At 44.9% G+C, this 16,764-nt stretch overlaps 1 protein-coding gene across 1 annotated transcript in view; it reads right to left on the reverse strand.

The window, feature by feature from the left end:
* CC2D2A (coiled-coil and C2 domain containing 2A) overlaps positions 1 to 16,764 on the reverse strand; it is a 353,444-nt gene that overhangs the window by 187,725 nt on the left and 148,955 nt on the right. Inside the window, exon 16 of the mRNA XM_069202617.1 lies at positions 5,675 to 5,852. Coding sequence (XP_069058718.1) covers positions 5,675 to 5,852 — 178 coding nt within the window. The remainder of the gene's footprint in view (positions 1 to 5,674; positions 5,853 to 16,764) is intronic.

Here is a 16,764-nt window from a genome sequence, read left to right on the forward strand (position 1 = left end):
GAGCCAAAAACATGTCGAGCTTTGGTGTGACTTCTGCTTGGCATCCATGCACTTACTTCATTCTCCAGCCTCCTTCCTCGTCTATTCCATCCCCATATGCGCAGAGGAACTACAGGCTTTTACTATGTTTGTTTAATTCCTATGGGGTTGGGGGTCGGTTCAAATGGATTGATCATTTAGCCGCCGAGTAGTGCATGAAGATGTTCAGAATGAAATCTCATAAAAGTGGTTTCTCAAATGGTTTATTACTTTTACAACTGCTTCCCAAATTGAGTTTTCACTGACAAGGACATTAAGGGAGCGCATAAAAAAAAATCAGCTTTTTGTGATTTCTTTTTTCAGATCCATTTGTACATGTTTTTGTTAAGTGGTAACTAGGGGTACAGTGCAGTGTTACTTTTTCTATCTGGTATAAGGCTGGGATATTTTTAAAATTTCGATGGTATGAAAACCTAGAGACAGGATTGTAGAACATCTATCTCTTCTTTTACATGGCGGAACAACATACATTATAGTGCAGCAGACACCACAACCCCTCAAAATACAGCACACCAGTATGATGAGGTCATGGAATTCTCACTCTCTCTCACTTTACCACACTACAAACATGTTTTCTTTAAGAACCCACAATTTGTACCAAGGAGCCTCTAAAACCTTCACCCTGGGGCCTTTTTAAAAGACACATTGAGAGCAAGAGGTTTTAATTGAGAGACAGAAAACAAGACTGTAAATTTGTAGAGGACTGGATTGGGTTGTTGTATATATGTATGTATGGCTTATGTGTGAAGGGTTTGTAGGGGAAAAGACATATGTGTGTCGTGTGTGTAAGAAATGTCATATTTATACAAAAGGCAAATGTCCTCTTTCTATATAACACCTAATTTGTCTGCTAGTCCTATTTCTATTCACTCCCAAATTAGGTAGTAAAAGGATTTGCCCAGGAGAACAGTTTAGTTAAGTGGTAAAGCAAACAATTAAAACACTTGTCTCTGGGTAACACACTTGTAAAACAAGCCATCTGATCACACCTGTGTGTGCATTGCTCTTATAGGTGCCCCTCAGGAAGGTAATGCAGAGGCTATAATCATCAGTCCTGTGCCATAATGCTGGTGTGCGGAGGCAAGCAATGGATTCCAGTGCCAGCACTCCTACACAGAGGTCTCTAGTTACCCTGGTCCTTGCTTGAATAGCTGACCCTGTTCAGGGGTTTGATGTTCATACTGAGATCGGGATTCCTGTTTATCTAATTATGAAAACATAACTGCAAGTCCCAGAATGCAAAGAATAAACATAGAATGGATGAGTGGATGATGCGCTGACATGCAGAATGTGCACAGACATGCAAGCCTTGAGATGCCTGAAGGAAAATTACATCCCTAAATCAAGGGCTTGGTGAAGTCCTCTTAACACACCCATCTTCCAAACAATAATACTTTGGTGGAACTATAGAACCAAATATTTTCAAGAGGGGCCCTTAGATTTAAAAACAGCGAGATAAAAATATGGAGTGGCTTGGTCCTGCTGGGCCATTTATGTCCCTTCTATATAAAGTACTATGTCTAACCACCTTCTAGGCTCTCCCCTGTGAAAGTCCCTCTTCCTTGGATTTTAGGATTTACGATGCTGCACATGGTCTAGCAAGGAAGAAGAGAGTCAGCAGTAAAAGGTAGGTAAGAACAAAATGTTGATGTAGAATGTCTGTGCTAGCGCACATGGATTGACTGTCCAAGTGTGTGTGACTACTGCTCACACTGTGAAATGCTGGCCCTTGCATAATGGTAGTATCAGTTATCTGTTTGTGGCCATCAATGGGATATTGTCTATTGCCCGCACTGGTAAAATACTGTCACTCTTACAATGGTGTTAATTCTTGGCAACTTGTGAACATCCATGAGATGATGCCCTTGGACCATTCCTGTGAGCATCCATGAGATGATGCTCTTGGGCCATCCCTGATACAATTCTCACCCACAAACAATGTTGACGTTTACACGCACAGTGGGAACTTGTAAGCATCCATGGCATAAAGGCTACTGTCTGGTAAAATTCGGACTCAGTCTTAATGGTGGTAATTTCGGGCATGCCATAGGCATACTTGATGGCATATGATGGTGCATATCTCTGGCATAATGGTGATTCTGACTGAATGGTGGTCATTTGTGGCATTCTGTGTGCATCTATGACACAGTGGTGCCCAACCATGGCATGATGGTGGTCCATGCAGGAGGATGCTAATTTTTGGCATATTATGGGTACCTAATGTACAATGATGCACAGCCACATTATAAAGTTCACCTGATCACAATGCCAGCAAACTTCGTCATACCTTGTCACAGTGATGCTTCCAGATGTATGGTAATTCCTGCCAAACGTGGGCATCCACTGCACAATGGTGGTTACTAACAACATTTTGTGGGTATCCATGGCACCTACACATGTTTTATTGCTGATGTCTTTGACTATGTACAACACTTTTCTGCCTTTTGGCTATGTTCACGCTCTAGAAATACCAACATACATACAATGGTGACATCTGCATTATGATGCTGATTTATGATTTATTTGGAAACACTTGGCAGGATGGTTCACACCATACCTTGATGCTGGCAATGACTTAATGGTAGTCATTTCTGACACTGTGCACAGCCTTGTTATGATGGTGTCAGGGCATGAGAGTAAATAATTCTAAATCCCTAAAAAGTTCACTGAGTATCAGAAAAGAGAAAAAACAGTACAAGTGACTTAAGTAAGATGTACGGTAATACAGTATATACACTTGCACAAAGGTTAGTGGGTAGCCGCACTGTGCCGCACAACAGCAAGAAGACCACAACCCATGTGGGCCGACCGTCCCATCAACAGCAAGTGCACTTGCACAATTTTGCAGCAGATTGCGCTGCCTACTGGCAGAGGGTCCCAACTAGCCAAGACCTCAATGCTCACGTGGAGCAGCACAACGCTGTTTATCAACGCTGACACAGGTGGGTGTTTCAGCCATCTATACACATTGCGTTGTGCATACAAAGAAAAAGAAAGTGAAAGAGTCAGACTAAGCCATAAGTATTCAACATTGTGCTGTATGCAAACACTGTACCCAATGCCACAAGCATTGTAGGGAAAGTAAAGTAAATCTCGGTCTGATGTCTGTCCCAGCTTCTGACTGGACAGTGCTCATGCTGCGAGCAGAAAGCACATAAGAGAACGATCCTAAGCCAGGCCACGGCTATGACAACCTCAACCATATCAAAATGGCATCCTTCCCAGCCACTGAACCGTTTGCCATTGATGGGGCACTCTCTGCGCTTGCGCCAAAATAGAAAGACTGGGTGGAGTGTCTTCCGTTTTTCTTTGAAGGGGCAGACATCTCTGCAGAGTGATGAAGGGCTCTCTTGTTACCTTTAGGTGGGAAAGACATTCATAAAATATACAAAAAGTTGACAGAGAAAACACTGAAATCATACACTACTCTATTCAGAGTCCTGAACAGCCATTTTGAAGCAATGGCGAACAGAGACTATGAGAGATTTGTATTCCGCCCAACCCACCAGGACCCTGAAAAGTCTGTGGGTGCACGCCACTGTAGATTAATAGAGTTGGCCCGCACTTGCGTTTTTACAAACGAACAAGAAGAGATATGCAGACAAGTGATACAGGGGTTCTTATCCACAAAACTATGAGAGGCAATCCGCCAAGAACCAGGCAAATCGCAATAGAGCATTCTGACCTTAGGGAGGTCGAAGGAATCGTGTCTGTGACTATTTGCCCCATGCTGGCATGTCCTGGGGCTCAGCCAGTTGTAAAGTGAGGCATCTGACGATACTCGTGCAGAAAGCTGTATATAGCTCTCTCGACCGACTGACTGTCTGCATGAGAAAAATGCATCACTTTATTGAGGGTCCTCATAAACCGCTCCACCTCTCCATTGGCTTGAGGCCATCTCAGTGTTACCTTCCGGTGGTGAATGCTCCAGAGATTTAGGTACTCTGTAAATTCTTGTTCCTGGAATGGGGGTCCACTGTCAGTCTTCACACACTTCTTTATGCCATGTATGGCAATCACCTTTTCAAGTTTTGTAACAACGTCGGGTGGCTCAGAGGGTCCAGCTACTTTACATTAATGACAAGATTTTAGGCCCTATTCTACCATGGCATTCATTCCAGACTTTGGTGTGGAGTTGGTTCTTGGTTTTTGTGATCCCCTAATGCCCATGATGTGCAAGATGGAGTGCACTTTGAGGACTTTGACTAGGCGGGATAGCCAGATGAGGTCCTCTCAAAGACACTCTCCATTATCTGTCAATAGTTTTTGTTGGACATGTTGTAAGGATTCTAGTGTTTACCTGGCCTCTGGAGTGATGCTTTGATGGTTCACCAGTTGTTTGACTAAATAGCAGCCAGAACAAGCTGCAGGCATTTGTATTTCTTTGTGGCTTTCTGCAACATTTCCAGGGATATAGGAAGAGGTTGAGAATGCTCTGCAATGAAGTTCACATAGGCTTCTGTCACCTCTGCCTCAGCCTCTTCTTCGGGGGTTGCTGCTCGAGGGTGCTGGGGGAGGTAGTCAGCTGAGTTGTTTGAGCCTGGCTGGTAGTCCACCTGACAGTTGTAATCCTGTAAATGCAACATCCATTTGTCAATGAGAGGGGTTGGTTTGGACACTGACCCTTTGAACAGGAGTATCAGTGGCTTGTGGTCGGTTGTAACGAAGAAAGGGTGACCATACACTTATAAGTGAAAATTTCTGCAGGCCCAGGATATGACAGTGGCCTCCCGCTCTATTTGTGAGTACTGCTATTGTGTTTCTGGGAGCAAGCGGCCAGCATACGCACCTGGGGCCCAGTTGGGTGAGAACAGACCCCAGTGCTTTGGGGCTGCATCCACTGCAATGTTTGTCAGTCTTGTTGGATCAAAATAGGATAATGTGGTGCTTGCTGACAATGCCTCTTTGGCCCGTTGAAAAGCCTCTTCTTTCGGGCCCCAGGTGCAAGATGTGGTGGCTTTGGTTGGTGAGATCCCTCGATGGTTGTGTGAGGCCTGTAAGGTGTGGAATAAAGCGGCCACAAAAACTGACCATTCCTAGGAAGCTCCTGACTTCGGATGTGTTGGTGGGGGCCCCCAGATGCCTGCCAGTGTCTTTTAGTCTGGATTGAGGGACTCGCGTGACTCAGCCGCATGGCCCAGGCTGGCCAAGGGAGGCTGCCCGACATCAGCACAGGGTTCTGACCAGAATAAACTCGAAAATATCAATCTATATATTTTATTTCTCGTTCAAATTGGTAATTGATCATTCAGAAAATATGCAACTTGACTTCAGTAAAAAAAATGTTAGTAGTGAACTGATCAATACAGATAAAATCGGTAAAACAGATTAATCAAGACATATAACATTGGTAAACTACAATTAGAAGCAAGAGGCTGTGTCACAAACACAGCAGACTCCATTGCTAAAGTTACTGTGTAAAATAAAGCTAAGTAAATTCAGCTTCTAAGTAAGCTGAACACACTAATTTTTGTGGACACTGCAGTATGATAAACCTACCACTAGTCCAGATGCTCAATATTGTTGTCACATACTTCACTGGTGTTCTACAAATTTTTCATATTATTGCCATGTCATTCTGAATGATACCATACATGGCTTCTTATTGTTAGCAGTAATGTTTATGACACAGTACCTGAATCTTTATGCTTTCTGGCCAATTGTATATTTGCAAATTAAAAATCTGTCCAAAGTGCACTCGAAAGTCGGAGCTCATCCTGCCGCTGATGGTCCTCGACACTTCTTTATTGTTGAAAAGGACCTTTAAAACTATGGATCTTTTCTGTATATCTTCCCGTCGCAGAGCCTCAACTCTAGGAAAATATAAACAATTATTATGACAAAATGAAGGCTTTACCATCCCCTTCATGTAAAATGTATAAAACATGAATTTTGGCCTCAGTTCCAAGTTTTTTAGAAACAAAATGTTCTCATCACAGCAAATAAATAAAGATACCTTGGGGTGAGATAAATAGCACCAATTACGAGCTCTGGGGAACAATATTGGGAATTTGGGGCCATATGTATGAACACTGTTTCCCATAGACACAGAATTGGTAAAACCCTTTGATACATCTGGCCCTTGGTGCATACCACGTTGTACAGTAAATCCCATATACTTACCCCCTGTTAAATTCCAACATGTGTGATCTGCCAACATTTAACTTAGGGTGAACTAAGTAACACAGCTGCTGGTGTTAATTACTGGATTCGGTAAATACCACCCAAATGATAGTTCTGAATTGTCTGCAGACAGGGTTTTACAAGGGAATCATACACTGACCCAAACATAATCACGGCCTAACCGATAAACCTGCCTCAAATGTATATAATTTGCTCAACTAGATGAAATGGAAATGGCCAGAGTAGGATAAACTACATTTTAAGACTTGTTTTCTGTTACTAATGTCTATAATTCAGTACCACAAACAATAAGTGTTAGGAACACAATTTACAAACAGCTAGAGTGTTTGGTTCGGTTCACTTTCTGGGTTGCACAAGTGAACAGTGCGCCTCTATATGTCTGACCAAGAAGGTGGCAGTAATAGGTAACATTTAAAAAGATAATTTGTTGGGGGAGTGGCCAGCAAGATGGCCGACTGGTTGTGTTGAGTGCGATCTCCTGGCTTGGCCTCAACATCCTGCACCATCCTGCCATCCCAATGTAATCAGGCCCCAACTACACTGCCTCGGGGGATGAAGATAAGCTATCGGAGGATCCTTTGAGTGTGGCCCTGGTACCTCTGAACCCCAACAAACAGAGAGGGAAATGCTGGGGGGCCTGGCAGCACAGGATAGAGTGGGCCTCCGGGGAGAGTTCACTGATTATCAGCAGAGCTCTAATGTGCCTGGGGAGCAGTGAACCTTCGCTCTCCCGCTTGCTCTTGGATTGGGGGTTGATTTGAGGGGGGAACCTAGCCTCCACCTCTATACGGACCTGGAACTATTTCACATTCCTCTGCAGTGAATGTTGGATTGTAACTTTGGGCACTATGCTCGAGTAGAGGAGGGGAGGCTTGTTGTAGCCTGTCACTGAAAGTGCAGAAGGTCACAGGATACATTGAGTGGGGTCAGGATCCTACATTTCAGAACCACACCATCTGTATATTTCCTGATTACACCTGTAATGTTCAACTACGGAGGTTGTTTGGTGGAGTGAAACAAAAGGGCAATGGGGCTCACTTACATGCTACATATCCAGTGAAACTGAAGGTAATAGATGATGGCTGATCACATTTCTTCACCTCACCAGAAGACACATGGTACTGGCTGGAAATCCAGGGGATTAAGCGAATAGCAGCACAGGGGGCAGACAGAGTGATTGCCAATATAAACCAGGAATAAGAAAAATCCCAGCATGCAGAGGAAAAAGTAGACAGTGGCAGCGTGGGGGATCTAGCATGGAGTGGTGGTGCGTCCGGATGGGGCCTTGGACCTAGAACAACAGTGCCTGGAGAAAAATGCTGCTAGGACCCTGGTGGAGTCGGTCACCTCAGCTACATCCTCACAAACTTTTTCAGAGGCAGATGACATCCAATGCCAGGAGTCAGACACTGAACTAGCATAACAGAAAAACACCACCAGAGCTACTGATGGTTCCATGTTGGAGCTCTTGGATGTTGGAGGGGAAGAAAAAAAGTGCTACAGCCCCTGCGGGTGACAAATATACCCGGTATAGACCATCTGCAATACATTGATACTGTTTCTCGTTTTCTCCCTCCCTTTTTTCTTTTATCCGATTCTCTCCACTTTCCCCCTTGCATACTTGGTTTCTCCTTTTCCCTTACTATTCTGTTCTTTATTTCTGCATTGAACTGATTACACATTAGGTGGGTTAGTATTGTTTTGGGGCCTCAGGTGTGTGGGGACATTAGAGATATTACCAGAGACTGGGCTGTGGACTGGTCAGTTGCCAGACCAAAGCGCACCTTATCCCTTGTAGAATTATTGCTTAGTTGTAACTAAGGCTCAATTGGATTGATCCAAGTTGACTTCAGTTCTTAGGTGGGAGGGATCCTCTATGGGTGGGGAGACACAAGTTGATTTATGTGGTTATTACCTGGGGTGGTGTGGGACATGTTGGTGTGGATTTGTATATAGTAATATGCAGCGTGAGGAGGGGTGGGTTCTCATGGAGATGAGAGGGATGGGCGGCGGGTGGTTGGGGGATGCGGCGGGCACTTTCGGGTGATATATGATGGGAGATACATTACAAATACTCACTTGGAATGTGAGAGACCTCAACACCTTTGTGAAACGGTATAGGATCCATACATACTTTAGGCAAACAGGCACCCATATTGCGATGTTGCAAGAGATATATGTATTGGAAAGCCAGGCCAAAAACTACAAAAGAAATGGAGGGGACAACTCTACCCATCCACTTTTTCATCCTATGCCAGAGGGGTGTCCTTCTGGATGGTGTCAGGGGTCCCATTCCAGCTGCGGAGCTTTACAGCAGATGTGGTGGGCAAACATGCTTGTGCATGGCAACATGGATGGGAGGCAAATGTGTCTGCTTAATATATATGCAGCCTTACAGCCTTACATATGCACCTAACACGGATCAGATGATGCTTAGTTTTTTACTGCTACAGGATCTGAACTGGTGGATGCCTATAGTTTGGGCTGAAGATTTTAATTGTGAACTTGATGGTCATCTTAACCGCCATCCCTACCAGACAGGGCACAAAGCCTCGTATGGTTGCGAGTCTCTGAGAAACATTGGCCAGACTCCAGCTACTGGACATCTTGCATAGCCTCTACCCTGCCACGAGGATGTAATCGTGCCACTCTCTCACTCATAATACATGCAGTTGTCTAGACAGGTTTCTATTGTCCAATAATGACGTTTTGAATGTCCAATCGGTTACATATGAGGTGCGCTTCCTGTCTGATCACATTCCTCTGCTACTGGATGTTGGGTTCTAAGAGAAATACCACTGTGGTGGTTGCAGCAAGAATCATTTAGAGACCCTGAATATGATAGACAGATATGCAAATGGTGCTACAGAGCCATATTGCTGTCAATTGGAATTACCCTAGGTCACGAGGAGTGGAATGGGTGGCAATGAAAGTAGTGATTCGGGGGAGAGTATTAGCAAAACATATGACACCCTGAGGAAACTGAAGGTGAGTTGAGAAAAGGGGAAGAGACTCTCCTTAGGTAAAGAGCAGACAGCCGTGGCAGACGACTGAGGAGGAGGAGTTGGTGGGGGCGTGGAGGCAAGTTGAGACGCTTTGGGAGACTGCCCCAAAGATGGCTTTTTTTCAAAATACAACCTCAATGAGTACACATATATTTCATTCAGTGTTAGTGGAAAGAAAGATGTAGAGGCATTCTGAGGGCTTTGTACACCGCATTGTTTACATCCGTGACAAGGGGAATTTAGAATTGCCGGGCCCTTTTGAATAAACATTACCCTAAGAAAAATTTACGAAGCAATGGCTTGTTTATTTTGTTTTCTAAACACAACTATATGTTTTTGGTTCATACAATTCTTTGACTCCCAGACAAATAATACGGCGGTATACTCAACAAATATACAAATGTTTTTGATTGATAGTTCAGTCTTGTGAACCCAAAGGCAATCCATTTGGGGCCCTGCATATTATTATGACATGCAATCGAACAGAGATAGGAGACACTTGCATGTTTGGGCAATAATGGTACAACTGGCTATTTGTGGTTGTTAAATGTGTTTCATATTATTTTTATCAAAAGAATGATGGCCAAGAGCCAAGGATTATTCCTCTTTATTTTGGCAGAGGTATAATAGGTTTTATCCAACAGAATAAGCCCACTGGGGAGCACATCTTTGTTGACAAAATCAGGTGGCAAAGTAAGTACGTAATGTTGTTTTCTTTGAGTGTTTTTGTGCAATCATAAACATTACACAATGAAGTGTTCCATCTTTTTCCCTAGCACTCACAGGAAGCTTGTATAATATTGATATATTCATGAGGAGAAAAGAAAAGTAATGAAATACCCCCCTTTGGTATGTTTTAGTCTCACGTTATAAAGAGATTAAATATGTTTGACTTACCTCTCAGAATTTTTAAACTTGATATTTTGTTTGCTTCAAGGCGTCTCCGCAATATTTGCTGTCTTTATGACGACCCTGCTCTGATTAATCTGCTATTGGGGTCAAAATGTTAAGAATTTGTAAATGTGGACTGCTTTTTAATTTGAATGTGGATGGCGATACTCACTGTGCTGATATCCCATAGAACATCATATTATCCCTTTCAGACATATGTATATGTTGTGTATATAGCACCAGTGCACCTTTTTCACTTTGCACTGCACCGTCACTGTACAGTAGCACCTTTGATATTTTAATATGATATTTTGATATTCTGAAAACGATTTTTGGCAATAAGAATCAAACTACATTTAGTTTCTGAAGAATTTCCTCCTAGAAGAGGTTCTCAAATGAAACAGTGGCAGTGGAAGTCAAGGGCTACACTTCCCCCTTGGGGACCACTTGCATCTGATACTGAGACACCCAGGTCCCTGGGTTATGGGGTTATTACCCCATATTCTATAATATATCCCCTTGCTCCTAAAGTGGGAAAGACCATGTTATGACGCTCCTGCAGGTTAACACATGGCCAAATGGTGGTACTTGAGGGCAAGCTGCAGATAGAGGAGCTAAAGGAGGAGTTGTGTGACATTGTCAAAGGGAAAGTCCAGGACCGGACGGGCTTCCAGTGGAATTCTATCAAGTGTTTGCCATGACCCTACTATCCCCACTATTGGAGACTCTCCAAGAGGCAAGGGCTGTTGGCACCTTGCCCTCTCATATGCGCAAGTCCCTAGTCATTATGCTCCCCATGCTATGGTAAGATCCTACAGACCCAGGGTCATACCAACCATTATCTATGCTCAATGTGGATGTCAAAATACTAGCAAAAGTTCTGGCATCACGAGTGAGTAGGGTGATCAGGCATTTAGTGCACAAAGATCAATGCAGATTTATACTAGGGAGGGGTACGGAGGTTGTCCCACGTTTTACTTCAGACAGTATGCATGAAAAGTGGTGCTGGTCGCACTAGACATCAAAAAGGCAGAGGAGTGTAGGCTCAGGAGTGTCTGGTAGATGAATATGTGGAGATGGATTTGGAGATCTGGGGGATGGTCTGGTGAATGGGGGTTGGGGGGTGAGAGTTGAGACAGGACTCTCTGACTTGCACAGATGAGTCTGAAGAAGTGGGAACAGAGCATCGAGGGGGTGACCTAGATGGGAGAGGGCCTCGCTCTCTGAGCACCCTCCCTCCTGTCTCCCCCAGAACAGACAGCAGATGTGGCTGATAGTGCTTGTGCAGACAGAAACAGCATGGGGTAGCCACTGTCAGTGCACTCGGGTGATGCGTTAGCTGGGGGCTCTCAACCTTCTGTCCCCTCCCCGAACTTGGTGGTTGGAAACTTCGTTCCTCTCTTCCACTCGCCCTACCCATGAGGTAGAGAGGCATGCGTTGTGCACTGGGGATCCCCTGGCCTTTCCCCTTTGGGAATTTCAGTGGTATGTCTGCCTTACCCACTCTGCACCCTTCAGCTTGTTATTGTATCTATGCATGCCTTATTTGACAATTTCAGAGAATAGATTTGACTGCTCTTGTAATACATCGAAACTGTGAATAAAGACATTTAAAAAAAGAAAAAGGAAAGATCATTCTCACACACAGCCATCTAGTTTATGAGTCCAAATTTTTGGACCGAGTACTCCTTGCCCAGTCTCTGAACTGGGGAGGGTTTAGTTCAACTGAGGTCTTAAGTATCTGGTGCGTGGCCCCAAATTGGAGGAAAATATTGTAGGAAGTTGGCTCTGTATGTACTATTTCAAAGTAAGGAATAGTATGCACAGAGTCCAAGGGTTCCCCTTAGAGGTAAGATAGTGGCAAAAAGAGATAATACTAATGCTCTATTTTGTGGTAGTGTGGTTGAGCAGTAGGCTTATCAAAGGAGTAGTGTTAAGCATTTGTTGTACATACACACAGGCAATAAATGAGGAACACACACTCAGAGACAATTCCAGGCCAATAGGTTTCAATGGGAGACCAAGGGGTCTCTTCAGCAAAGCAGGCAGGCAAGGGGGGGGGGGGTCCTCAGGGTAGCCACCACCTGGGCAAGGGAGAGGGCCTCCTGGGGGGTCACTCCTGCACTGGAGTTCCGATCTTTCAGGTCCTGGGGGCTGCGGGTGCAGGGTCTTTTCCAGGCGTCGGGATCTGGGAGTCAGGCAGTCGCGGTCAGGGGGAGCCTCGGGATTCCCTCTGCAGGCGTCGCTGTGGGGGCTAAGGGGGGACAACTTTGGTTACTCGCAGTCTCGGAGTCACCGGGGAGTCCTCCCTGAAGTGTTGATTCTCCACAAGTCGAGCCGGGGGCGTCGGGTGCAGAGTTGCAAGTCTCACGCTTCTGGCGGGAAATGCTGTTGTCTTTAAGTTGCTTCTTTGGAAACAAAGTTGTCGTCTTGGGTGAACAGGGCCGCTGTTCTCGGGAGTTTCTTGGTCCTTTTAGAGCAGGGCAGCCCTTCTGAGGATTCAGAGGTCGCTGGTCCTGGGAAAGCGTCGCTGGAGCAGTTTTCTTCCGAAGGGGGGAGACAGGCCGGTAGAGCTGGGGCCAAAGCAGTTGGTGTCTCCGTCTTCTCTGCAGGGTTTTTCAGCTCAGCAGTCCTCTTCTTCTTGGGTTGCAGGAATCTGAGTTCCTAGGTTCAGGGAAGCCCCTAAATACAGAATTTAGGGGTGTGTTTAGGTCAGGGAGGGCAGTAGCCAATGGCTACTAGCCCTGAGGGTGGCTACACCCTCTTTGTGCCTCCTCCCAAGGGGAGGGGGTCACATTCCTATCCCTATTGGGGGGATCTTCCATCTGCAAGATGGAGGATTCCTAAAAGTCAGAGTCACTTCAGCTCAGGTTGCCTTAGGGGCTGTCCTGACTGGTCAGTGACTCCTCCTTGTTTTTCTCATTATCTCCTCCAGCCTTGCCGCCAAAAGTGGGGCCGTGGCCGGAGGGGGCGGGCAACTCTACTAGCTGGAATGCCCTGTGGTGCTGCAACAAAGGGGGTGAGCCTTTGAGGCTCACCGCCAGGTGTTACAGCTCCTGCAAGGGGGAGGTGATAAGCATCTCCACCCAGTGCAGGCTTTGTTACTAGCCACAGAGTGACAAAGGCACTCTCCCCATGTGGCCAGCAACATGTCTCGAGTGTGGCAGGCTGCAAAAACCAGTCAGCCTACACGGGTAGTTGGTTAAGGTTTCAGGGGGCACCTCTAAGGTGCCCTCTGGGGTGTATTTTACAATAAAATGTACACTGGCATCAGTGTGCATTTATTGTGCTGAGAAGTTTGATACCAAACTTCCCAGTTTTCAGTGTAGCCATTATGGTGCTGTGGAGTTCGTGCATGACAGACTCCCAGACCATATACTCTTATGGCTACCCTGCACTTACAATGTCTAAGGTTTGGCTTAGACACTGTAGGGGCACAGTGCTCATGCACTGGTGCCCTCACCTATGGTATAGTGCACCCTGCCTTAGGGCTGTAAGGCCTGCTAGAGGGGTGACTTATCTATACTGCATAGGCAGTGTGAGGTTGGCATGGCACCCTGAGGGGAGTGCCATGTCGACTTACTCATTTTGTCCTCACCAGCACACACAAGCTGGCAAGCAGTGTGTCTGTGCTGAGTGAGGGGTCCCCAGGGTGGCATAAGATATGCTGCAGCCCTTAGAGACCTTCCCTGGCATCAGGGGTACCAGTTACAAGGGACTTACCTGGATGCCAGGGTGTGCCAATTGTGAAAACAAAAGTACAGTTTAGGGAAAGAACACTGGTGCTGGGGCCTGGTTAGCAGGCCTCAGCACACTTTCAATTCAAAACATAGCAACAGCAAAGGCAAAAAGTCAGGGGGTAACCATGCCAAGGAGGCATTTCCTTACAAATATTAATTGTGCTACTGCAGTACCTTAACCATACACATTAGTGGCTCCTGCAAGTGTGCTTTTAATTGACCAAAAAATTAACGTCTAGGTAAAAACACCAAGTGAAATCACAAACTAATTATATTAATTAGCTATTTACAAAACACAACGACATCATGTTTTCAGAATTACAACTAACAGCATATAGGCAAGACGTGTTGCATTTTACCAGCTTAAATGAAGATGACCAGCATCATATTTAACAAGAAATAACAAATCTCACAGTTCCAGCATAGGCACCCAGCCTTTAGGCTTTGTCAATGCTTGTTTTATTATAGTTTTTGCAAAACTGTAGTGCTAGGAATGCTGTCAGACCGTCATCAATCGTCAAAAAAGCACATCAGCTGTTCCTAAACAAGGGCACAATGCGGTCACTGAAGTGAAGTTAGCCAATGGTTAAGGAGGACTGACCCATTATTTCATGCTGTAGAAGATGGACTAATAATGTGGATGACACAATAACAAACCAATGCATAAAGAAGTCTGTCTGAAAGCCACTTGAAGTATATGCTACATGTAATTTTAGAATCGTCAGATGGTCTACGGAGAATGCTGGACCTGGAAATTGCAAGCACTGCATTTGGCCTTTAGGAAGGTATGTCCATATACTTCATGCAATGGTTTCACCATCCTTTGCTTCCAACTCCTGCTTAGCTAACTAAATAATGTACTCCAATATCAACAAAGAACTATATATACACTCACAATCCTCTATCAATTCTTCTTTTTCTTCTGTCTCACTGTGATTTGCATCTAAAAAGTAATGTGGACCACCTGTATTAATTAATAATTCACACATTTAAGTGCAATTTGTCTTTTATCTGCGATTGAGTGTCCAAAGTCCCTTATTCATGGCTACAGCTTCTCAAATTTGACACCTTCATCTGCTTTTATCTTTCTGCACCACAAAAAAACGAATAATAATGATAACAAAATAATCAATCTCCTTACTTGCAACTACCAAAGACTTACATTTTCATTAACAGGATCTTGCCTCTCTGGAAACAGTAATTTAGCTATGGTTGATTGGATTCTTCAGCACAACATAATGCTAACAGAACTAGACACAGAAATGTAACACAGAAACAGTAAAAACTCTCCTGCATCTCTTTTATAATGATCATCTTATTGTAACTCAAGTTGATAGGCTGTAAAAACTTTAGATTCTTCTGCAGATACTTAAGATTCTAAGCCCAATAAAAAATGTTTGCTGGCTTGCCCTCTGAAACACTTATTCAAAGACATAATTCTTTAGGATCTCAATATCCTCTTTCTTCAAATGTCACTGACTTTTTTCTCTATCGGAGATTGTTTGTGTCTAATGTTTTTTCTCATACTTGATTCTCTACTTGATCTGGGGCCATGGATTTACTCATGGTTTTACAGGTTTAGCCTACACTGCTGTTTCACACTAAGCTTGATTTGCCTTCTTCTTTCTTGCTTTAACAAGACTGATTTATTCTGATACAACTTAGATCAACATTATTGGTGAAAAGCTGCAGCGAAACGTGTTTGCTCCTTGCAGTAGCATTTTTAAAACTCTCACCAAGGGGAAGCAAAAACAAAGTCTGCTCCTAGTTGGCAGGAGCTTTAAAAATGTTTCCGCTGGGTGAGAGCAGACAGATCAAGTTAATGCTCATGCCCGGAAGGAGAAGCTCAAATAGCTGTTCCCTGCGGGTGGGAGCAATGCCGAATCATGCAGCATGTGGGGAGCCAGCTGGGGCCGAGGCCCCTGGGCCTCCTCTTGCCACCCCGAACATGTGGATCATGGGTGCCCTGGGTGGGCACCAGGGCACCCACCTATTTAAGATAGAAGCCCTGGGAATGGAGGCCCCAGACCCAAAATAGGCTTGGGGAGGGAGACTGTGCAGCCCTCTTAAAACAAAACCACAGCCCTAGGGAATGGGGTCTCCAGGGTGTTTTACAGCTCAGAGAAGGAGCCACACAGCCTCCCTCTCCTTTGAAAAAATATGATCCTGGGGCATAGGGTCCCAGGGCCTTATGAGGTTGGGGAGGTGGGGATGCATGTTTTCATTACAATTACAGGTTGAAAAGACGAGCTGAATTCCTTGATGGAGGTGCATGAATAGTTGATTTATTGGAGCAAAAAGCCTTCTGTAAAGACTGTCCAAGCGGCTGGAATTTTTTCTTGTCATCTCCTGGTCTGAGAGCAGAGTCAACGGTTCTCCCTTTTAATTGCAGCTGAGTATGCAGAGGTGCCAAGTCACCTTAAAGCTACCCCCGATGGCCCTGCTATTTCCATATTAGTCGTATGCTAAGGTGTACCTGACATTTTCCAGGCTGAAGGATAGTGTGTTTTCTTTACAATTGCATGCTGAAAAACGACCTGAAATCCTTGTTGGAGGTGAATGCATTGTCGATTTGTTGGACCACAATCTCTTCTGTAGTGATTGTCCAAGATGAGTGGGTTCTTTCTTGTTGTCTCCTGGTCTGACAACAGAGTCCCGACTCTCCCTTTTTATTGCTGCTGCATGCAAAGGAGCCAAAACACCTACAAGCTCTGACCGTTTGGCCCAGACTCTGCCCCTTCCACATTAGTAGTAAGCAACAGTGCTGCCTCCAGGTGGGTGGGTTATAGTGCCTGGCTGAAGGCCAGGCCCTGTTGCCAGACCCTATGCTGTGCTCAGCCAAAGGCTGTGCACAGTATGAGGTTGGCTGGCTGTGGGAGGTTTGCTGCAGGGCCTGACAGCAGACGGGGGTTGGCTTTACTTATGAGAATAAAACTTTACTTTAT

The sequence above is a fragment of the Pleurodeles waltl genome, chromosome 1_2 (assembly GCF_031143425.1).
Source record: "Pleurodeles waltl isolate 20211129_DDA chromosome 1_2, aPleWal1.hap1.20221129, whole genome shotgun sequence".
NCBI lineage: Eukaryota > Metazoa > Chordata > Amphibia > Caudata > Salamandridae > Pleurodeles > Pleurodeles waltl.